The following is a 23,546-nucleotide window of genomic DNA, read 5'->3' as shown; positions in this document are numbered from 1 at the left end:
AAACCTCAAATTAAAAGTTGCTATGCTGTGGCAATTGTTAGTACTTTTGTTAAAAACCTGATTATTTTGTGCAATAAAGTTTTGATGAGAGATGTATTACCCATGGAAGACATTTGAATCTAAACATTTTACATTTGACAGTTGTAAGAATTCAGCCATAACGATAACAGCATACTTTATATATTCTGTTTGTGAGTAAATCAATTAAATCAATTAAACCTTTTTTTTTATAATAACAGAAACTTAACATAACTCACCAAAGAACAGACGAACACAATAAACACAACATAAAAATCACATTAAACAATACCAGACCAGACTGAAACATTCACACAAGCACAACCGTACCAACAGGCGGAACAACCTGATTAGTTCAACAAGGAAAAAAATAAAGGAATAAACAAACAAACTACATGAATAAATAAATAATATTTTGGTCAAATAAAAGTTTCATTCCAGGGCTCAGCCTCAATGAACTTTACCCATCTATCCCGATAATTTGAAGTCAATCATTTCTCTTTGCCTCAAAATAAAGTAAAATTTCATTAAAACAACAATCTAAATTAATAAATATTCAAAGAATCCACATCCTTGGCTTTAAAAATTAACCTTTTTCAAAACAAAACGATCAAGTTATGAACTAAACTGTCTGTTTTTGAAACATCTCCCAAAACCATAGAAATTAAATCAGGGTTTGAAACGTGATTTCATTGCGTTGCACATTCCTTAAACCTCTGCTCATAAACAAAATGAAAGTTCCATTGTCTTATCTTTTCTGGGGCTAAATCAAACATTTTCCTCTTTCATTTTGAATTGAGTGACTCGATCTGGATCCTGTCTGGGCGAGTCTTTTGTTTTATCATTTTCCGTTTACCCCGCAGTGTCACACACGACGTCGAGGACCTCATCCTGCCCTTCCTGTCACTGTGCCTGCATAAAATGATGATTAAGTTCACGAGATGCGCAAGGCCCACTGCAGCAGAGCCTCCTCATAATGATCCCTTCATCTTGAACTCATTACCCCCTCCCTCAGCTCTCTTCAAGCCGCCTGAAGGCCAAATGAGTACCATGCAGCGGGAGGGAGGGTGGGAACATGTGCTGTCAGGGTCCAGACGAGAGGAAGAGGATGGAGGGATGAATGTGTAAGTTATAATCCAACTTCCCTTATAACACACACACACACGCACGCACACACACACACACACTGTATGCTGTATACTAATCCACATACTCTAATCAAAGGCATATGTGGACACAACGGGGAAGGTGGATCTGACTGTTATAATGAGCAGAGGAATATGGCCCGGAGATCCGTGTGTGTGATTGCTTGTTTGATTTGGATGCGATTACATGCACTGGTGTGTGCCTGCTTCTTGTACCTTCACATCTCGATGCGTGTGCTTGCAACAGCAAAGACGTGCGAGGCAGCATCACGTAGCGTATGTGCTCGAGAGCAGGCGTGTATGTCTCTATGTGCATGCATGCATTCCATTATTCCCATGCTCACGTGTTTGCACAGAGGGGCCCGGCGTCAAGTCCTCCCCTGGTGATGTGAACACGGAGCGCTGAAAGGTCATTATTTGGATTTTCGGAGGAGAGAGCGTGTGGAGAGCGCACTGCGTTTGGACGGCGCAGACGTTTTGAGGGAGGTCTTATTAGCAGTACGAGGCGTATGAGGGTTAAAACAACAGCGATGTGTGGTCTCATTACAGCAGACAGTGTAAGGCAATCACACAGTAATTACGCACTCATTATCCTCAGGGAGCTCAGGTCCAGACGAACTTTGTGGAAAAGAGTGTATCCCGCTGCTGAGTAGTCGTTCCTGCAGTCGCAGTCCTGTCTTCGGCTGCCGTTGTACGGGCATTCAAAAGGGTTCAGCAACCTTTGCATATAAGATAATGAGTTTAAGAAAAAACACAGCAATCTCAACACAAATGGTGTATTTTCATGGTGTGGCAGCAAAACAATCCTGATTTACACGTTACAAGATCCTAATACAAAGCCACACTGTCATCACCACATTATACACACCTGTGACCGTAAACCTCCGAGAAGTTGTCCGTCTGACCGCTTCGCAAGGTCACGTACTCTTTGGGGAAATCAGTCTGCATCTCAGCACAGTAAATCTGAGGGCAGACACGTTTAGACACGATGTGAGAGCCTGCAGGAGAGTTGCCAGGTTGAGTCATGATGTGTGCAGGAGCAGTTGTGACAGAACAGACGCACCTGTAGGATCCGGGACCTGACTTTGAGATAGTACTCGCCATCTATCCTCAGACCCTGTCTCATCTGGACCTCCAGACAGGACGCCAACAACTGGCCTGGGAGGAGAAAAATGTAGGGAAGAAGGAGAGTGAGGAAACAGGAGACTTTGACTTTAAAGAGTATTAGGGCCATACGGAGAAATAAAAAATAGGGAGATCTCAAGAATAATGTCGTAGTATTACGAGGAAAAAGTCATAATATTATGAGAATAAAGAAAAAAACGTTCTTTCACTGGAATTCCGCTCCTTCTGGATCGAGAATCTTGAACCAATCTCGTAGTTTTTTGAGAAACTGCAAAGATCCTTTGAATAAACACCGATGTAACCAACGTTAACCTGACACTCGACCACTACCAAACATTTTCTCCAACTCTGACAAAATGTAAAATTTTAGCCTTTTCCTTAAAAAATTCAAACGACAAATGTTTGGGACTTTTTCTCATAAAATTACGAGATTATTTTTTCCCCCTTTAACTTACAACCCTGTCATACTCTTTAGCCACTTCTGCACATTAGTGCATGAATCATTTGCCGAATGCCAGAGAGATAACAAAAAAATGTAATAAACACAACTAACAGAACGATTTGTCTTCTTAAATACGAGCTCTTGTTAATGTCCCATTATTTGTGTGGCCTCCTCTGTTGTCCAACAGTGCTGTAGAGCTCCCATCACGCTGATTAGCTGATTAGCATTAATACTTGACTGCAGAACTGGCTGTCATCCGAGCATATCATTTTAATTTTGCTAGTGCCTGACTTGGCAGAAGCCAAGTAGGGAATGAACAGTCCAGTGCGCCAGTACTGAAACATCTGAAATGTGGGGGAGCGAACCTGCAAACTTTGGCCCGCTGCCGAGTTTTACACTGCCTGCAAGTCCACAATGTAGGCAGCTCCCGACACACTGCCCTGCGGCGCGCTGACAAACTCTCCATATCACAATTTTGTACAAAATGAATGACTGTCTATTTATTGCTCCAGTAAGTAATCACTCCGAGAAGTTTTCAGTGAGGGCCGCCGTTCTGCTCAATGTGCTAAACAAAGCAAAAGGTTGAGCTTCTATAAACACAATCAGATACAGGGTTGGTGGCAATATACAGTACAGTCCATTTGATACTATTACTGAGGAGATGAGAGGAAGAGGAAGAGGAAGATGAAGAGGAAGAGGAAGATGAAGAGGAAGAGGAAGAGGAAGAGGAAGAGGAAGATGAAGACTCACACTCTCTGTCTTGACATGCAGCTTGAGACTCAGGTCTCTCTGATGGACGGCAGTGTTTGGAAGGTTGGCCTTTAGAGTTCACACACTCCACCCTGCGCTCCATCACTCCTGCACCACAGGTCTGCGAGCACTGGTACACACACACACACACACACAAAATGATTCCCACACACCGTAACAAAACAATTAACAAATAAGCTGCAACCAAATCCACAAATGTGATTCATCAGCAGAACTGAAAAATGCAAAGGTCATCGAAAGGTTTTGTGGAAACAGCGATTGGCGGGAGGAGAAGGTCTCCCACTGCCGAACAAGGATTTTGTGTTTCACCTTGCTCCACGGGCCAACTTTCCAGTAGGTTGTGTGCGGGCAGTCTCTGAGGAGGCACGGCCGGCTTCCAGTGGGATGAGGCTCGGAGCAGTAGGTGCTGCTGGCAGCGGACGACTGGGCAGCAGTGTACGGGTGAGCAGCCTGGGAGGAGGGAACCACGGAGCAGGAGACAATACGCTGCTGGTAGCCAAGACCACAGCTGGCAGAGCACTGAGACACACACACACACATAACAGTTACTAACATGGGCATGAGTAAACGTTTGTACGGCGCAGTAACATTAAACACAGAAGTGCATCTCTTCATCTGGGCCTCTGTGGCACTAATGCACTAATAATGTTAATCTATCATCTTCCTTCTTCCTTTTTTTTTTTACACCTATATTTATTGAAAAATAGTGATTATACATGTATGTACAGCATAAATCTGCTCGTGAAAGTTTTCACAATGTTTCTGTCAGTCAGGTCTCTTTAAATGTATTGAGATTTATATACTATTCTATTTCTCAATTAATAAAAACAATTAAATTGAATACAAGAGAATTTATGAGGCAAAATTACATAATCCTTATTGCCCTGACATGTGTCTCCAAGACGTTTACAAATTTGTTTATGTTTTTTAGCTGATATCGTTGGTTTTTTCTTGAGATTATCTGAAAAGTTAAAAATCACCTACGTTGCAGGATACATTTAGACAAAAGGGGTCCACCTTGTTTGAGCATTTGTGTTTTTTGTTTCATATAATTTTTGAATTTGAATTGCTGGTTTAAAAAACTCATGACTACTTTTTCCCAGATGTAAGAACAAAGCTCACGGTTTATCTCCTCTTTTGTTCCTACCTGTGACCACTCCCCTGTGATCCACATGTAGTTGCAGGGAGCTCTCGTGCACTGTTGGTGTAACGCAGGACGGGACGGCGGCTCACAGTAATCGTCCTGGACGGGTGTCATCCCTGGGCCCATGCACCCCACCTTCCTCCCCTGCATACCCTCTCCGCAGGTTGCGTTACACTGCAAGAAAAGAAGGAGGGAAGAACTGAGTAGGAGTGGAGAGGAGCTGACAGAGGGGGGGCAGTGTTGTACTTCCAGCAGCAGCAGCAGCAGCAGCATCATTGACCTCTCAGACTCCAGCTTGTCTGTTTGGTTCTCCAGATGGTCACAGATGAGCAGCCCTTATCGTATAAAGCCTCTCACAAGAAGACAAATTTAATGGTTGTGAGACAGTGGTACCATTACCTCACAATCTCAAATGTGTTCTGTTTGGAAATGTCCCCATAAAAGATAAAAAGTTCCGCTGGTTTGCCTTGGGCCTAGTGATCGTTTATAGGAGTATTTAAAAGTAAGGATATGGAGCACAATCTTAAAATGTACTCATGTAAAACAAAAAAAATCTGCTGTGTGTGGATTTTAATGTCATTTTATTTGCACCTCTTGAGAAGAGAAAAGATCTCAGGGCCGAGCTGTGAATGGAAGGAGTCTGCGAGTTCTCGAGGCAACGCAGACAAGAATCTGAAGAGAGCAAACATTCCTGCAGCAGGAGGATACAGCGCTGCGTCCCTACATGGTGCCCCTCTTTTCATGCCTCACTTTTGAGGACAAAGCACGGGACATTAAAGATAGATGAGCCAAGGAAAAACAAACAGACTGCTGGCGTGACACAGAGCGGCGATATTCAGCAGAACCAAAGGGATGATGCCCATCGCTACCTCGAGGTTTGATACAGAAAGATATTGTGACTGATGGTTATCACTTAAGCCCTCACGACAGACGCAAGGCAGCGAGGGTATCTACAGGTCGTCTGTTTAATGGTGCAGAGAGAGACGGAGAGAGAGAGAGAGAGAGAGAGAGAGAGAGAGAGAGAGAACCTCAGCCAATAAAAACCTTAATAAGATGGTTAAACATCTCTACATCTGTCTCACCCTGGGAACGAGGACGAGGGGGAATTACACGTAGAAAGAGGAGGAAAAGAGTCTCTTACTTACTTCTTCCCATTCACCGGCGACCCAAGAGTAACGTGTGCATTCTGCCGTTTGGCACGGTTGGGTAACAGCAGGACGCTCGTGAGCGTCGCAGAGATCCTCCCTGACCCGACCGGTGCCCTTGAGCCGGCAGTAAATGTCTCGGCTCTGAACTCCGACTCCACAGGTGACAGAGCACTGGTAAAAAAAACACACATCGATATGAGAGAAAGGCAGCTACATGGAAAATCCGTTTGTGACATGTTTGTTCTTGTGTTTCTCATTCAGGAACAGCTGCAAGGAAATAATGTAATATAATTATAATTTCCAGGCATTCCAACCTCATTTGTCTCACAGACTGGATGTTACACGTGAAGTTCAATTTACTTGTCGGGAGGAGAATTACTCAGCTTTGTGTGTGCGGAGTGTTTTCTGTGTCTCTGGAGGACACTTTGCAAAGTTTGATCAAACAACCCTGATTATAATGATCTCACTGGGGTAATACTGGCTTAGGCTTACAGACTTGGGGTATTTTTTGTAGAAAGTTTGCAGCACAACCTAATGGGTGCCATTGAAAAAACAAGTGGAAAACGTATATCAGTAGCTAACCATGGTACTGCAACTTAAAATATAGTGAATTCCAACATTTCTCTTATAGAAGACGACATATGTAAAGACTTCTCTAATCTCCAAGAACGAAAACTTTAATGGCGTATTTGTTAGGTGAGCAACTTTAATTGCAATTCATGGGTGGAATCTTAAGGGAGACATATTCTGCTCATATTCTTTATATTACTTGAAAAGGTCGACGTGCTCTAATGCTCACTTTCCCCAATCTGTCTATTGCTGCAGCTCCTCTTTCAGCCTCTGTCTGAAACACTTTGTTTTAGCTGTTTTAGCTCTTTAAGGGCCCCTTTCCGATAAAGCCCAGTCTGCTTTGATTGACTAGCTACCCCTCTCTGTTGTGATTGGATAACTGCTTCCAGCATGTGTTGGAAATGTCTGCCTCTGCTCTCGCTTCACCTGGCTTTGTTGGGGGCCAGACTAATCGCTAGGCGTGCAATGTGCAAATGTGGGGCGTGTGACATCCCAATGATGTGGAGGTATCAGGAGATGTGTTTGCTGTGGGGGAGAGGAGCTCCCTTTACCAACGACTGGGGTTTTACATACAGAAAAAAACTTATAACACACAAGAAAAAAAAAAAAAGAAAACCCACGATATGTCTCCTTTAAAATACTTATTATATTCAGTTATCCTAATACATGTAGGGGGGAATTGCAGAATTGCAGTGTGGGATGTAGTTATTTATTTGTTGCTAACACAAACCAACTAGTTGACATAGGCTAATGGCCTTACCAGACCAAGTAAGCAGCAAAACTCGCCTGAGTGCATTGAATTGATTTGACCACTTATGATGAGTGAAGTTGTTATTTGCAAGAGGAAGATTGAATGATGATTTCAAAATGTTTGGTCTGCTGCGTCAGAGTCGCTGCTTTGAAGCTCCAGCACCATGTCCTCCATTAACCCAGTTTGTCGCTTCCTTGCGAGCTGTATCAGTTGGGTCACACAGAGGTCTATCTCACCCATCTCTTTGATGTGCTTTGAGAAGCATACCTGCATACTGAGGAAGCACTCTGTAAGGCTTGAGCTGATTCCCCCCCCCCCCAGACCTCAAAGAACCATGCCAAGCTTCAGCAAATTCACACAGTCAGAAAATCTGCACATTATAACACCGAGTATCAAATTCCCCCGAAAACGTCCAGATGTATTTGTGTTGTGCGTTTCTCGCTGCTGCAATTGTGACGTGTTATCATTGCAGAGCGTGAGGTTAGATGTTAAGGGTCAAGTCCGTGAGTTTGGAAAGAGAACAAAAAGCACCACAGGAAATCTGACCTTCAAATCAAAAGCTGTGTTTTTAAAACTCGTACAAAGCCTGAAAATAGAACCTGCTCTTGCAGTGACTCTAGCAACTGTTAACTGCTACAGCTGCAGTGTGTATTCCAGCGAAAAAGAGCTGCAGCTCTTTTATCGCAGATGGTGGGGACGCCATGAAACCGTGGAAGTGCTGAGTGAGCAGCTCCAGACGTAAAAGGGTAATTTCACCCAAAATACAAAACATATTTTCTCACTTATCTTATCTTGTGGGTATTGAGCCATGCAGTTAATTTTAGTTCTTGGCCATGCTTAGATTTCTGCTGCCGCGTTTCTAAGAAGCGTGGGCAAATAAAACCTAAACTGAAGCAATATAAACAACTTAGACGGCTTTGGGCCAAAAGTAGAAAATACATTTTAGTGTAAATCAGATAAAACAACCTTTTAACTGGAATTTAGCATTAGAAAAAGCGGAGAACGGTTCTCGAAAACCAGTAAAATGCTCAAAGCCTACACCCTCCTAGGCTTCACTGACTTGCTGCCCATTACACCCCCAGTCAGAGGTGACTGAGAGGACTGGGTAGCTGTGGAATAACTCAAACAGTGGGGCTGAGGTTTCAAAGTTGTCACATGCATGGATATTAAGATATAAAACATGTCTTTATGCTCTAGTTGAGGATTTCATGGTTGCTGGTGGTATGCGGAGGAAGATGATTGCTTCCAGACAGCGGCGGGGGAGAGAGTGAGAGGGGAGGAGGACACCCTCAAAGAGCGGGGAGTGGCAGGGAGTCCTGTGGAGGGAGGTGGACGAGGGTCTGCGTGGACCTTTTGGGATTTTACACTTAAATTGAAAAAATTACCAAGAATTTGTAATATTGGACAAATATCCTTCAGCGGTGGATTCATAGTGTCAGAGGAGATGTTGACACTTCCCGCATCAATCAACAGATGTCATATTTCTGTACTTGAACACACATGCACAGTGCTCCTCAAGGTACTTAAATTTGGTTTTGAACATTGCCCTCCCTCTGTGAGCTCAGCGGGACTCGAGGCCAAAACTGTGTGGCGGCTGCACACGGAGCCCCTTGGTCGCAGATACCGTGACTGTGTGGTCGGCTCCAAGATGCCTGTGACCTCAAACCCCCCCCTCCCCAGGGTGACTCCTCTACGCATGGCTTTTACTTTTCCAGTGTCTGGTTGCACTAGTGTACGGTGGTACAGAAAAACCCTGAAGCTCCAGGATGTTCATCATGCTGGATCGCAACGCTTTCATCTGCAAGGGAGGCCGAGCTCGACCACATCAGCTGCACCTCTGGATGCTCATATTTACTGTGTTTCATTACGACGGCTTTTTGTGTATTTGAGCTGCAAACACATCCTTAAAAAGATTGAGTGGATGAAATGTGATTTGCATGAACATGCTTTTGTGCTCTCGGATTGCCTCTGGTCCGCTTCCAAAGGAAAAAACTTTGAACATTTTAACATGATATATAAATGTCCTGAGCACTACGTAAACAGATTTGCACATCCAGCCTGCGGTGTTTAGTGCACACTTAGGGAAAAGGACACATTTCGTTTGAACAAGAATAAACTGAGTGGTGATTGAACAGGTGCTCTGTGTGTACATGTCCTACATCTGCAGCCTCTGGGAAGCCGTCGGTCGTGTTTGTGCTTGTGTCTCAGCTGCTTGCAGCAGTCGCTGTTATCACAAGTCCCCGAGAGGCTATTCTGTGAGGCAGAAGAGAGCAAACATACCTCCCTCCACTTATTGGCTTTCCAACTGGGGCATCCCCGTGCCCGACAGGCCTTCTGTGTTCGCGGGCGAGGCAGATGGCTGCAGTGCTCCTCCTCTGTTTTGGTTTGGTTCTGGAGAGCGCAGGCTATCTCTCGCTTCTTGGTCCCACGACCGCAAGTCACTGAACACTGGGGAGGTAAGAGGAGAGGGGGGGGGGATTAGCAAAGTCCTGTTGAAGTTCACAACATTATATCTTTACCATTCGTGCTCATGATTACAAAAGTAAAACGCTTTAAAAACAAAACTGTAGGGTTATGCTGCATTGAATTTTGAGCTTATATTTTATCCAATTCAAAACTTAAACATTATAAGTCACAATATTTTTTTATTAAATTTTTGTGATTTATTGGGTGTCGAATTTTTTTATAGATAAAGTATAAAGTGTGTTGAGACAGGACACTGTTTCCAGAAAGACACTTTAATAACCTCCATATTCAATTTTGTATTGTTTGTGTGCAGAGCTTTTTATTAACCGTCTATGGTGCAGAGTGAAGTTAGAAAAGTTTGGTTTATATATAAGTTTGAATGATTTACTGAACTGTTTTTCAGGTCTGTTAAGCATCGACACGATCTTCACACCCAAGTTCAAAGCTTTTTCAAAATAAATGCTCTGTAATTTAGCTCGATATAAAGCATCAAAGCAACAAACTGAATGTTGTGCTTTTACTTAGAAGGCAATTGCAACTTTTAAAAATGATGCTGCCATGACGGAGACCAGCCCCCACTACACCCATGAATGTCTGTGTCAGTTTGATATGTTGAAATAAAAATAATATGATTCTCAAAATGATGTGGCGGGACACATATTATTGGTTGCAGGCTGCCAGTTGCTATCCTCTGCTGTAATGTATCAGAGGACGTAGAAGAAGACACGTTCAATTCGGGCTGCAGGCTAGAGGCACACTGCCCCTCCCCCACTGACTGCCACAGAGCGCTGGTCACTTGTTTATTCAATTTGTATTCATATTGAATGTATTATGGGTCAATCTCAGAAATGTATATCGCTAGATACCTCAAGCATATCCAGACATCAAATGCCATCTAGTTCTTTTTGTTTTACGTTTTGAAACACAACACCGACAAACAGCCATAATGGACATAAATAATTCCCTCAGCACCGCATAACACAGGATTTAAACACAACTCAACACAAGAAACCCAGCAGCTTCCTTGTTTAATTTCATGGCCAACTGAACTCACTGCATACAAATCTCAGCTCAACAAACCCAAATAGATGTCACTGAAAACCTTTTGTCAAACACACGCACGCTGATGGAATGCAGCCAACTATTTAACCTGTAAACAGAGGAATTACTTTTAGAGCTGCTGCGAACGGCAGAGGGCCGGGGCAGCAGAGAAAAGATGCAGAGCCAAAACGTGGATGCATGGCGAGACAATCATCTGGTACCAATAAGGAACCAAGAAATTCTGCAGGACAGCTAGAGAGAGACGACAACGAAGAAGAAGAAAAAAATAACCCGTAATGAATAAAAACCAGACACCCTGATGAAAGCCTTGAAAAAGAGAGGCCTTTGCCTGTGATGGCAGATGAAAAATATTCTAGAGTCCACGGTCCCCATGAGGCCAGACAGCAATTAGGGTGCCCGCTATTTCTGCTTGACGAGTGAGCGCCCCTATACAAAGCCACTCCAAAAATGGGGTGCTGGAATCAAATACACAAGATGAGAAGAGTTACATTTTGTCTTAGCGTATTTTCCAGTCCAGATAATACACATAATATTGCATTGTCCTCTAATTATGATCTCAGAATGTTGCATAACACCAAACACACTTTTTTTCATCCTGTGTGCTCATGGCACTGATCATACTACAGACGGTGATGGGGGAATCGGAAGAAGAATCTAGATTCACGAACGCGTCTCGAGGACTTTTTGTCTTTTCGCTCTCCACTTTTCAGAAGCTGAAAGACTTTTATTCCCGCCGGGAAAAGAAAAAAGGAGTCTACCGATCAAGATCGGAGTACCCATTTGAACCCTTCAAACAAAGCCACCTCCTGGTCCTGTTCTGTGGTGCGGGCAGTGGTTTGACACTGCACACACATGCATCACACACATTGTAATTACACAGGCATTTTAAACACAGGGCTGGCTCAGCTGACACAGAACATCAAAGCCGAGGCCGGACCTGAGCGACTGGTCCTGAGCGTGGCAGATTCACATACCCGCTGCACACCCCCTCAAAAATGATAACAGAACTCCCTCTACCTCAGACAAAAGCAGAGACAGGCAAACATGTTGGAGGGGGTGGTGGTGGTGGTGGTGATGGAGAGGGGGGTTGGCCCCTCCTTACTGCTGTAGAAGCAGGAGGAGGAAAAAAAAAGAGAGAGAGAGAGAGAGAGAGAGAGAGAGAAAGAAAAAAAAGGAGAGGAAGAAAGGAAATCGCAGCCATACGGGCTACGCTCCCCCGGCTGAACTGTATCTGCGTTTTGAGCGGTGAGAGAGAGGGGAAGACGCGGCGTACGGCGACGCGCTCCTCCCTCCACCCTGCACCCTCATCTGTCAGCCATTAGTTAATCAGGGCTTCCAAAGACGAGAGCACGGAGAGCTGGCACAACGCGTGGGACCAGAGGACAGCTTCACCTCTGAGAGCAAGAGGAGGGCAAGGACTCAGGGACCTCTGTTTCACTGAGCCACAGCTGGGCTGCTTCACTCAGCAGCACCCACTCAGGTAAGGCTCCTCCACTTATCACCAGTCTCAGCTGCTCCCAGCCTGACATGGTGCTATCTCGCTGCTCCGCTCCCTGTTACTTAGAGAAACAGTTGTGCCTGCTTTTTGAAGAGTGTCAAAGTTGAATATGGAGGTCGGCTTTTTTTCTTTTTAGAGATTGCTGCATTATTATAGCACGAGGAGCTTTTACTGATAATAGTGATATCAAATGTACTTGTTGCTTTTATGTGTGTTATGTTGGATTTAAACAGGTGTTATCCTCTTGTCTTTCTGTGATATAAGGGATCTGAATGTTAGTTTAAAATCCTCTGGGGGCACAAAAAAGACGCCTGAGAAAAACCAGCACATAAAACCAAAAGCTCACATGATAAATGAAAGACTCTTGGAAAGATTTGCCCTCCCACGTTGTCCCAGCCATTAATTTCACATGATTAGGTGGCTTAAATCTACTATAATCCGCTGAGGTTCATCTACACATGATTTCTACGAGTCGCAATGACTCGGTCTCTTTGAATTTGGCACAAAGTTGAAAACACGCCAGATAAAACAGCTTTTGTGAAATCTTGATATTTAAAATAATATGTGAGCAACGGGCAGATCTTAGTAGGGACAACATTCTTGAACCGATTGGGTTTCACAGCTCTGGAACAAATCACATAATTGAGTGTTAAACCAGACACATATTCATGGATTTCTGGCAAAGTATGAAACCCCATAATAGCCTGAACAGACGTCTGATTTAGTGTAGTATATAGTAGTATATTATAGTAGCCGATATTTAGTATGTAATAACCCAGCATGATTTCTAACAGACATATTTCTTCTATCAGACTGATATTAGAGACTCTTTTCTCAGCACCTTTGTCTTTGTCTGGCAGGCGGCACCCTCAACATGACCCCGCCCACTGCTTCACTGTGAACAGGTAAGCCAATAGGACACATGGAAGCTGTTAGACGTCCCAGCGAGAGACTCGACCATGTGGCAGGCAAACAGTTAATGCTGAATACGGCACCAGTGTGAATGTGCTCAGTGATCAAATATACTCATCGCTGAGACCTTAAGCAACACAGGTGGGCGATAAAAGCAGAAGTCAGTGTTTGGAAAAAAAATGGTTTATGTTGTGGATTGAAAATCACAAAGGGCCTAATTACACATCATAATGTGAACGATGAAAAATGCAGAATTACGTGAAGATCAGTGCCAAAAAGAATATAACTTATTTACTAACTATATAACTGACTGGTTTCAGCTTGTTGTTTTTTTAAACCAGTATAATGATGTACAACAATAATGAATCTGTTTATAGGACTACAGTCAAGTTATTTTGTGTCTAAATTACTCTTGATTGTCTCAAAATAAATAACCTATTATTAAATATGAAGGGATAACAACCAAAAAGGCCATTTAGTCCACATATGAGTTTTTGTTATATATGCCCTTCTTAACATGTGAGAGCCAAGGTTGAATTCCAATCACATTGCAGCACGCTCACAATGCAAGAGGATGGTAATACCAAGCATATGGTAACTGTAGTTACAGAGACTCTTCAAAAGAGCTCAGCGCTGACCTGGAGCAAGAACAAACTTGCAAAGCGTCGACTGCGTGAAGGGAGTGTAGAATTATACCCTAGGCAACATGTTGTCAAGGTTGTGAGCTGCGGTATCGTCACACAAAGCTGCTAGCTCACAATTATCAAGTGATAGAAGGGAAGTGAATGTGCTTGAAGATAATGCCATGTCTCTTGTTGCAGCTTCGCCAGTTTCACTGTGTTCCCTGGTTGCACTGATTAAACTTGAATCAGCAGAGACGTGGGGAGACGAGAGGGAGGAAGATAGAGTCATGGAACATTCACACTACTTTTCCATTCAGGGTTTTGTTTTGTAAGAAGTCAAAACAACACATGTTGTCAGCATGAGGACAGCTGGTAAGAGCGGCGTCATGGGGCAGAGGAATGTCAAAAGTCATAGATCTTTTCATCCATCAGGACATAGTAGCCACCCAGACTTTTTGAAACCAAGCACACGGCCGGCGTGAAATCCTTGCATTAATATATGCCACTCATCTCGTGCAATTTTTGCCAATAACATCTCAACAAATTGAGAAATATCAAAGGATCAATTCATCAATAATGAGGATACGCAAGTGCGATATTTCCAAATGCAAAACAGGCTTATTTTGTTTTTAGAGTAATGTTACAATACTGAGTGATGAATTTCAGATGGGAGACATGATTTTTCCACATAATTCATCTCAAGACGTAGTTGATTAGATGACAAATAATGGAAATAATTTCCTTCCTGTCTCTGCCAATGCAGCTCCTGACAGCGCATCTTCCGATTGGCTGAAACCTTCCAGCATGTTCTGCACTCCATGCCAAGTATGACTTTGCCACGTCCGAAGAGTTAAATAAACACTCGCTTGAGTAGGCATATACAGTTTCTTCAACACAGTTTCCTTTTTAAGTCAACACCACTCAGAAAAGATACACTGAGCGGCCGTAAGTCAAAACGGAATGACAAAACAGGCAAGTTTTTCCGTTTGTATAAACATTCCACTGAGAGCTTTTTCCATTACCGTGTTATACTGAAACATCCGGCAGTGCTCATGTGAGTACTACGCTGCAGATGGACTAAAAAAAGAGGATTGAGCGCATTTAAGTTAGAAGAAGAAAAAAAAAAATTCTAATTCCTGACGACAGAAGTTGAAAAATACAAACAGCAGAGCAGCCGTAAAGTTATAAAGCGGTGACCTTTGACACAACACATCCCCGTCTAACTCCCTCTTCCTGCTATATGTTACACAGCTGCTTTTCTAATCTGTCATAGCAACCAGTTTACCACAGCTTGCAAGCAGGGAAGTATGGAAAAGCTCAGAGAAGGGGAAGGTCCTGACCTTGCATTCATGTTTATCCAAAAAGTTTTTACCTAAGTTTACTTAAATTGGCATTACTTTTTAAACCATACCACCCTAATCCCTTTATCTGCGTCTGGGACTAGTTTATAGGTGGTGGCTCGTCTTGGCAAAGGAAATGTGCCTCAATCGGGAAAAACACACCCTTAAATACATTGTATCAATGAGAAATCAAATAAAGAAGTGTTTTTTGTAATATTTATAAACAGGTTGTATTTTCAGCTCCTTAGATTCGACATATGGAGGATCTTGTTGCTGATTCACCGTTTTACGTAAATTCCAAACGCAAAAGAGAAAAACGTGGCAGGTAACCAGAGACAGATAGAGGCAATAGAATTGTTCACTGGTAGGAGTTTGACGAGCCAATGCAAAGGTCAGTTATGGGTAATACAGCTCCTCCCTTTCATTTGAACAAGTTTAACAGCCTAATAAAAAATAAGGTAGATTAATTGAAAGTGAAAAGAATTGTTAGGTTGTTCTTATTATCTACAGTGCACAAGAACGCTGAATGGATATTTCCTGTGATTGTTCCTTGTTTTGTGTGGAGAAGGCTGTCGACCAGTGGCCCAGATAGCACAGGTGATGAACGAGAAGAAACAGACCGGACAGGTAGTTAACTGAAGTGTTAACAACACTGTTAGAAGTGTACAACTAAGACAAACAGTACAATACGAGTACAGATCAATCGTTTACTCTGCAACATCCCAGAGAGTGGTCTAAGACTTTTGGACCGCTGTACATTGGAGTTGGGTGGAAGAGCCATTTCCTCCCTGTTACTTCATATGGGCCAAATCAGTCAATCAATCATCGTCTTTCTCATATTTCCGAAAAAGACTCTTTGAAAGAGTTGTTGAATCTCCCATTTCCCATTTCACTCCGTCAGCCTGATAGGCCTGAATAAGACCAGGCCCCAGTAAAGTATGATATGGTTCAGTAGAGTGTCTCCTAGATGCCTAAGACCACTTCATAATAACCAACAAGTTGAGGATAAGCAGACGCTCTCTACCTGTGTCAAAGTGAGGCCTATCATCCGATGGGTTCGGGGTAGACCGACCTAAATGCTTCCAGACTTTCACGCCCTGTCTCCTCTCATTTCATCTCACTGCATCTCTCCCAGCTCCGATCGCCCACAAAACAGCATCTACCCTCACAAGAAGGACTCCTCCCTTCCAGTTTCAATAATCCAGAACAAATGTATTATGAGTTCACACTTGTTTCTATAGCTTACTTCTACAGGGACAACATCCATAGGATCATTGAACTGCTCTCAAAGATACAACAGATACAATGTCTATGCAAGAAAATCTATTTAACAGTGTGCAATGTGTTCTCCCTTCATGCTATAAATCTGTTTGGCTTGCAACACAGGGTCATCCCCGATGTGAAAGCCATGGTGTCATCCAAATATTTTGAATTTTCAGATAACATCTCACAGCATCTGTTTGTTTTTGCCTGCAAAAGTCTTGATGGTTTGCCAAAATCCCTGGGCCATATTGCTTGGCTTCTAACCAACATCAATCATCCATTTTGTGTATATCTCTGGACTCAGATTTAAGTTTAAGACATGATCCACACTAAGGAGGACCAGGGAGTGTGGAGGGGCCGGCCCTCCCAGCCACCACTTCAGTTGCTCAAACTCAACTGGCATATGGGCAGGATGAGGAAACGCAAGCTGAATGATGTCAGGACCAGGTGACCCCCGGGGTGACAGGTTTGGAGAATGTTCTACCCTCAGGCCAAAGTCAAGTATGTCAATGTTGCGCATGTGGATTTCATCTGAAGCAGCAGCATGATTAGTCCACAGACGCTCAACTGCGATCCCCCTCCATGGGAAAGCCTCTCCTGACAGGAAACGGCGTGTTTTTGTTAGCAACAAACAGGCATAAATTACTAAAATGGTGCCTTGGTTGCCAATTCATCACACAGAGCCGTATTGTTGTTCCTGCACACATTTGACATCGACATGGCTTTAGGATAATTACCATTACTTAATGATATTTACATTCTGGAGGGTTTATGTTAAACTGTGTCTGCTATTCTAATTGTGTGCAATAAATGTGATAATTGTTTTGTGTCTTTTCTTTTTTACAAATGACAAAATGTGTTTCAATGACCTGTACATACAGCAAAATAAAAAATGATCCAGGGATGCGGAAGAAGGAAGGCAGCTAATTTGAGAAATCCTGGGATGTTGTCAATAAAGTGAAGCAAAGATTGAAATGCTAAATTTGTAAAACTGTGTAAATGTATCATTAATAAAGCCATTTCATATTTAGGTTTAAGAAATGTTTCATTTCATGTAAGAGTTGGCTTGACTAGGATGCCTTCATGGTATGTGTTGTGTTGACATATATTTTCCAAGGATTTATGAGCTACTTCTGTAAACTGATGTGACTGATATTGGTGCAAAAATGATGAAAAGTAATTAGCAGAGAATAAAATATTGGGGATTGTACCAAGAGAAGAGGCCATCACACGAGGTAAGACACCCACTGCAGCCATGGCAAATACAAAAGAGCATCAGCTCCTACAAATACTGACATTTCATCAGGAATATGTGTTCAGTCATAATTTTTTTAAATGACTGGAAATGTAAAAATGATATTTGACTTTTTCTATAATATATGAACTTACTTGCATGGAGGTAAATTTAGAATTGATGTTTGCCAGTGAATTAAGTTCAATACAATATAGAAGTAAATTGGATAAACTCTATTTCATTGCATTTGGTGTATGAGAGGTTTCCTATGGTCACATTTCGTAACATTGTCTATTTTAGGTTTGCCTATGTTTTAATTCAAGTATATTTGAGTATACTACTTTTTAACTGATGCTTTTACTAAGCAAATTTTCATTGAAGTATAACCTCTTCTAATGTTATAATACAATAGAATATTAATTAATATCTATATTCAGGCAGGGCTTTTCTATAAATACTGGCAGAGCTTTGCTTTTGGATCTCCTCAACTTAACAACCATGCCAGCATGAATTAATACCAATTATTGTTGTAGTAAAAGTAATACTCTGGGTCTTCAGTCTTCTGCCAAACGCATTACAGAGCGCTCCATTATTACAATGGTAAACAGATGTGCCACCCAGTGCCAAAGTTTGATTTGGCCTGTGTATGTTTTCTCCAGGGAGATTGCAAAATAAAAACGTCGAAGCACATAAAAGGGAAAAGACCTGCAGTGTTTTTACACTACATTATACCAAAGTATGTTAAGTACTACAGATGCAACAGAAACAGGTCTAAGTGCAGCCCTCAGAGGTTGAGCTGTTGTGAAGATTACTGAACAAGACATCCAAACGGAGTGAAGTCAATTGAGGGTCAAATACCAAAATACCACATAATGACCCATGAGTCAAGTCCCTGACGAGTTGTTTACAGTAAATCGCCTACACACCATACACTGCCTAAGTATACTGTACACATATTGCATGCTCATATTGAACTAGTGGTGTACTAGAAAACTATGATAACTGCTGTACCTCAACAAAAACTGCTCCTCAAACAAGGCAATAAACTTTATATTTCAACCCTCATTGCATGTTTGTATATTCTGTCTTCTCATCACAAACTTGTTCTCTAGTGAGACATTATGTTCTATGTTTTCATAACCTTGAACATAAAATGTGCTTTCTCTTAGCACTAACCGTTACTACAGTCCTGTATTTTGTTTTCAGCAAAATACTGCATTGACAAACAACACAAATTTCAGTTACGTTTCTTTAATATTCTTTACAGTGGGGAAAAAAGCTAATTCAACATATTATGTATTTTTCATGAGAATGAAATAAATAGCAAAAAGAACAATAACAAAACCAGAATATGCTAAATAAAGTAGCGTTGCCCTCTCGAGTTTGGCAACTTTGCACCGCATGCTCAGCGAAAAAAAAGAAGAGTGGGAGTGAAACTGTCATGGCTGAGGAGTCTTGGTTGTGAACGACACAGTGAGAGGAGCAAAGAGTGCAGACGTCCTCGCTGAAGAGGACGCCAACATAAACACAGACTCACGTGCAAAACACTTCACCTGAAATATTTGTCATGATAACTTTGTGTGATGTCACGTTTAAACTGTTGGTAAACTGTTTGCAGGAGCCTGAATGTGCTGAGCTGCACAGGAAACTGTAGCCCTTGGCCTGACTCAACGTCCAACACACAGCACTGCGGGTCCTGCACTGAATGAGAGCTGCTTAGCTCTGAGTTCCAGTTCACACCTGGTATTACAATGGGTCCTGAATGTGTCTCCTGTGACCACTCGTGATCAGATCTCGCTCCCACGCACTTTATGCAAATCATCGCGTACGTTGTTTGTGTTTGTGCAGATCCAATTATGTCGGAGTTTACAGATGTGTCCGATTTCCATGTGGTTGTGTGTGTCTGTGTCGGCACGAGCGTGAGAGAGAGCGGTCTAGAGAGAGAGAGAGAGAGAGAGGAGTCGGGTTTATCAATCATTATGCCTTGATCAGAGTTTATTTTGTGGTAGAGGCTACAAATGTATTCTCACTGAAAAGCGTAATAAATAAGTTTGATTCATTGAGAGCGGGTCAGAGGACGTCCGCTGAGTAGGCGGTCCTTTAAATGTGGCCCAGGACGCATTTGCATTCACGCGGCGAAAAGAATAGGTCCCAGACCACCTTCAACCTCCACATGTGGTTGGAGTGATCGCATTTCACGACACAATCAGCTCTCATTTGGTTCACAGCTGCACTTAGCGCTGACCACTTGTGATCCAATCCCTCAGGACAGATGTTAATACCAGGTCTGAACAGGGTGTGAACTGGGAGTAATCACAGCAGGGGCGTGAAGCCAGTAAAGGTCAGCAAAAAAAAAAAAGAAGGATTTGTAGCAGGTGTTTATTCCTCTTTCAGGCTGTAACAAGACAATAAGAGCAACTTGTAGAGTATATTGAGCTAAAATCTGCTCTTCACATTTAATACTGGCAGATTAACTATACAGAAGCAGATTTTGCAATGATTGTTTTCAGCATAATGCATAATGTGTGAATGGGGAACAAAGCTGAACATGGGTTATGGAAATGTATGTGACTCGTTTAGAAATTTCTGTTAATTCCATATAACTAAGCACCAGCTGCTTCCCAGGTCCCAGGTCACATGACTGCAAGAGACCAAAGGGATCCGACCAGAACAGTTCAGGTGCCACTTGTGTATCATGACAAATAATTCAGGTAAAAGTGGTTTCATCAGTCCAAACTGGAGGAACAACATTGGAGCTGAAACAACTAATAATCTCTTTGTAAACAAATAAATAAGTTTCATCTGAAAAAAAAAAATCCTTCAGAAATACAAAAACAAAAAAAAACTGGCCAAAGGAATAAAGAGACACAGCAACAAATGACTATAACTTTATAAAGAGGAGGTATCTGTGTGCTTATGTTTGTGTTATGGACACTGATCGAAGGGGAACAGGAACGGCTCAACGAGTTTCACTGCACTGACGGTTCCATGTGCAATAAGCTGCACTGCTGCTGCTGCCTGATATTCATGAATTCTTTCTCAGCCTGAAGATATGATGAACCTCCGTCTTCACAATACCAGTAACGCACCATTATTTAATGTAAACTATTACAGTGCCTTATCATAATGAGAGTCTGGCTTCCATTCGCAGACAGGATGTTAGGATCCACTGGTTCAGTCGACACATTAAGATGCTTCTTTGTATGTAAAGTCAAAAAGCAGGTGAATTCAAATATCCTTGAATGGAAACTACAGTGTAGATTATCAACAATTATGCCTGTTTTATTGTGACCATAAACCAGACCATATACTTTATTCAGTTAATGTTTAATGAATTTTATTTCCTATAATGTTTATTTTTTTGATATTTCAAGGCACTAGCTATTAATTTCATTTTGGATGAAGTTTAATGTAAATCTTTTATTTCATAGTTTACTTGGTTACTGTGACAGTGTAGATGTTTTAACATATTTTATACATATCAAATATGTGAAACTGTATTAAGTAAAAATAAAAACATTATCAAAAATACGCATGAAACATGATCTGAAAATATTTTCCTCTGTACAAACTGTATTAACTCATAAAGATACGAGAGGTCTGACCAATAGCACCAGCAAAGAAAAAATTAAATATAATATTCAGTACGGCTACTTGAAAAACAAAATCATACTGTACAAAGATACATATACAAAATACACTGACAGTCATCTGTTGCTGTTCAATAAAGGTCATTATATATACTCTTATACACAAATATACACTTGTGTACTTCAGATTCAGGGTGAAGACAGCAATAACAACAAAGAACATTTACTTCAAGCCTCATTAATGAAATAAATATTTTCCAGAGTTATGCCTCTACAAATATATGGCGATGTTGGACAGCACCGTCCACATTTATATGATTTCATTTGGAGCCTTGGCTCAAAATGGGTTCCATGTGTTTTTCATGATCCCCTGAGTGGAGCAGCATTGTGTTTTTGTGTATTTTTCTTTTTCTTTTATTTTTTTTCCTGATTCTAATCAGCACCACGCCCCTGCAGGGCCCCTCTGGGTGGGCTGGAGCGAGCGAGCCAACGGCAGCGCTCGATACCCATGTCTCACTCCAGAGTCACCTACAGTTTTATAGGCAAAGAAATCACACTCGCTACGCAGGCCGTTTTCAGCACACACAATGTCTACTCACAGTGACGCACACCTCGGTGGGGAGGGTGAGTGGCAAAGGAGAACGAGTTAGCACTATCATACCGGCTTCCATGGTCGGCGGTGCCAGGTGGCGGAGCCTGGGCAGGGCTGCAGGTTGCATTGCTCCATGTCAGTCGGCTTGTCCAGGATGTCACAGTTGTAGTTGTTGAGCCGCTGACCATTGGGCCTTTGACACACCACCAGACGAGTCCTCCTTCCTCCACCGCAGGTCTGGGTGCACTGAGGTTAGGAAAAAAAATCATTCGTAATGATTCTTATAAATTACTTTAGCTGGGCATTTCCTGACTATTCTAGCATCGACTTTATAAGACTAATGTCCCTTGACCTAACTAACCTGACAAACAGACTGACTTTTAGTTTCAAAATGAATCATTGCTGCTACGTTTACGCCTGTCGTCCACAACGCTGCATAATTGTAGAGCACCTAAACTGAAGTTTGGAAAAGCTGCTTTTCCCGTTTTAGTTCGAAAGTGTTGGGGTTGCGTTGTAGTCTGAACAAGCCGAAATGGAAACAGATGATGATGCAGTCACTTGCATTCACATCCTGATTGGTTCCTATCAGTCATGACTCAACTACCAGTGGTGAGGGTTGCTAACACTTAGTGTCTCTCATGTTTTTTAAATTTACTTTAAAGTTCCAGCATGCACACGATAACGATAAAAACTGTGTCTGAGCTCTAAACGTGACCTCACCTCTCCCCAGACACCGTAGTTCCACAGAGGGCAGGGCCCGGAGTCACAGCTCTTGGACTCGGCAGGTTTTACTCTCTCGTCACAGTAGCTGTTGCTGCGTCCATCAGCATCCTGACAGACAACCACTCGTCTCTGGAAGCCTCCTGCACACGTACTGGAACACTGCAGAGCACACACGTGTGTGTCATTGAGGGCTACAACACATGAACACACAAAGAAGCCTGAAAAATAGAAAACCACTGGGAAACACCTGGGTACACCTAATATAGTATACGACCGATGTCGCCACACCACCAAAGTTCCCTACAAGCTCCAGAAAGCGTTACTATACGTTTGTTAGAGCTAACATACACATTATACAAGCCGACACGCTGAATTTAACTCACTAAGACGACCTCCAGCTGCACAGTTCAAAACTGTTTTCCTAAGGAGGAAAAACATCAGCCAGTGAGGGATTGTCTGAGTCTCTGAACGACACAGCCTTGGACGGAGCGGTGGGCGCACACTGCATCCAATTAAAATGACTAATCTCCACTGTCAATAGGAGTGAGTACATTCAGAGCTCTGTATGTGTGAGGGAGGACAGCACTGAGTGAGCCGGGACTGCAGCTTGCACTCGACTTCATTATGTGAGAATGTGAGAATGAGCAGTGTGCTGAGATGAATGCCTCTTCTGGGGGGATTTTCAAAAATAGAAGAATTTTCTTCTCATGGCTTTCGGAGAAAAGGAAACCCTTAGTGGGATCGCTAAAGTTTCACAGAAATAAACACATCTGTTGATGGAGCAATGGCCGTCTCATTAAGTGATTTATTAGGTATAAAATTTAAAACAGGAAAATTAAGGGGAAAAACATTGTGATTTTACCCAGAACTGAGAAGCTTTACCAATTATTGGTGAGTGGGCAGCAGATTCCTTCTTTTAAATAACACACTAGGTTCTACTTGTATTGAACTGGACAGCCAATAATTCTAAATCTCTCTCTGTGTGTGGCTCTCGAGAACTGTTCATCTTTTTAGCTTCACACTTGGCATGTGTTTGTTAAGGATCCAAGGAAGGACAGTGTTGAATTCGGTGCGATTAGGTCACGTGATTCGTTCAATATTACAATCACACAATCCAAACCATTACTTC

The 23,546-nt window shown here is 42.3% G+C and overlaps 1 protein-coding gene and 1 long non-coding RNA gene across 2 annotated transcripts in view; one reads left to right on the top strand and one right to left on the bottom strand.

Annotated features, from left to right (window-relative positions):
* LOC118109534 (A disintegrin and metalloproteinase with thrombospondin motifs 20) overlaps positions 1 to 23,546 on the bottom strand; it is an 88,433-nt gene that overhangs the window by 4,880 nt on the left and 60,007 nt on the right. The window contains exons 27-36 of the mRNA XM_035156701.2: positions 22,415 to 22,576; positions 21,764 to 21,940; positions 9,395 to 9,562; positions 5,791 to 5,964; positions 4,649 to 4,819; positions 3,811 to 4,020; positions 3,481 to 3,610; positions 2,227 to 2,321; positions 2,032 to 2,126; positions 1,749 to 1,882 (exon numbers count right to left, since the gene is read on the bottom strand). Of these exons, the coding sequence (XP_035012592.2) occupies positions 1,749 to 1,882; positions 2,032 to 2,126; positions 2,227 to 2,321; positions 3,481 to 3,610; positions 3,811 to 4,020; positions 4,649 to 4,819; positions 5,791 to 5,964; positions 9,395 to 9,562; positions 21,764 to 21,940; positions 22,415 to 22,576 (1,516 nt within the window). The remainder of the gene's footprint in view (positions 1 to 1,748; positions 1,883 to 2,031; positions 2,127 to 2,226; positions 2,322 to 3,480; positions 3,611 to 3,810; positions 4,021 to 4,648; positions 4,820 to 5,790; positions 5,965 to 9,394; positions 9,563 to 21,763; positions 21,941 to 22,414; positions 22,577 to 23,546) is intronic.
* Positions 11,771 to 18,577, top strand: LOC118109535. Its single transcript, XR_004696825.2, has 3 exons — positions 11,771 to 12,122; positions 13,001 to 13,045; positions 16,583 to 18,577. It is a non-coding gene; the product is annotated as an uncharacterized LOC118109535 (long non-coding RNA).

This window comes from Hippoglossus stenolepis, chromosome 5 (assembly GCF_022539355.2).
Source record: "Hippoglossus stenolepis isolate QCI-W04-F060 chromosome 5, HSTE1.2, whole genome shotgun sequence".
Taxonomy (NCBI): domain Eukaryota; kingdom Metazoa; phylum Chordata; class Actinopteri; order Pleuronectiformes; family Pleuronectidae; genus Hippoglossus; species Hippoglossus stenolepis.
Note: the sequence above shows the minus strand (reverse complement) of the source record. Positions and strands in the feature narration are given on the sequence as shown.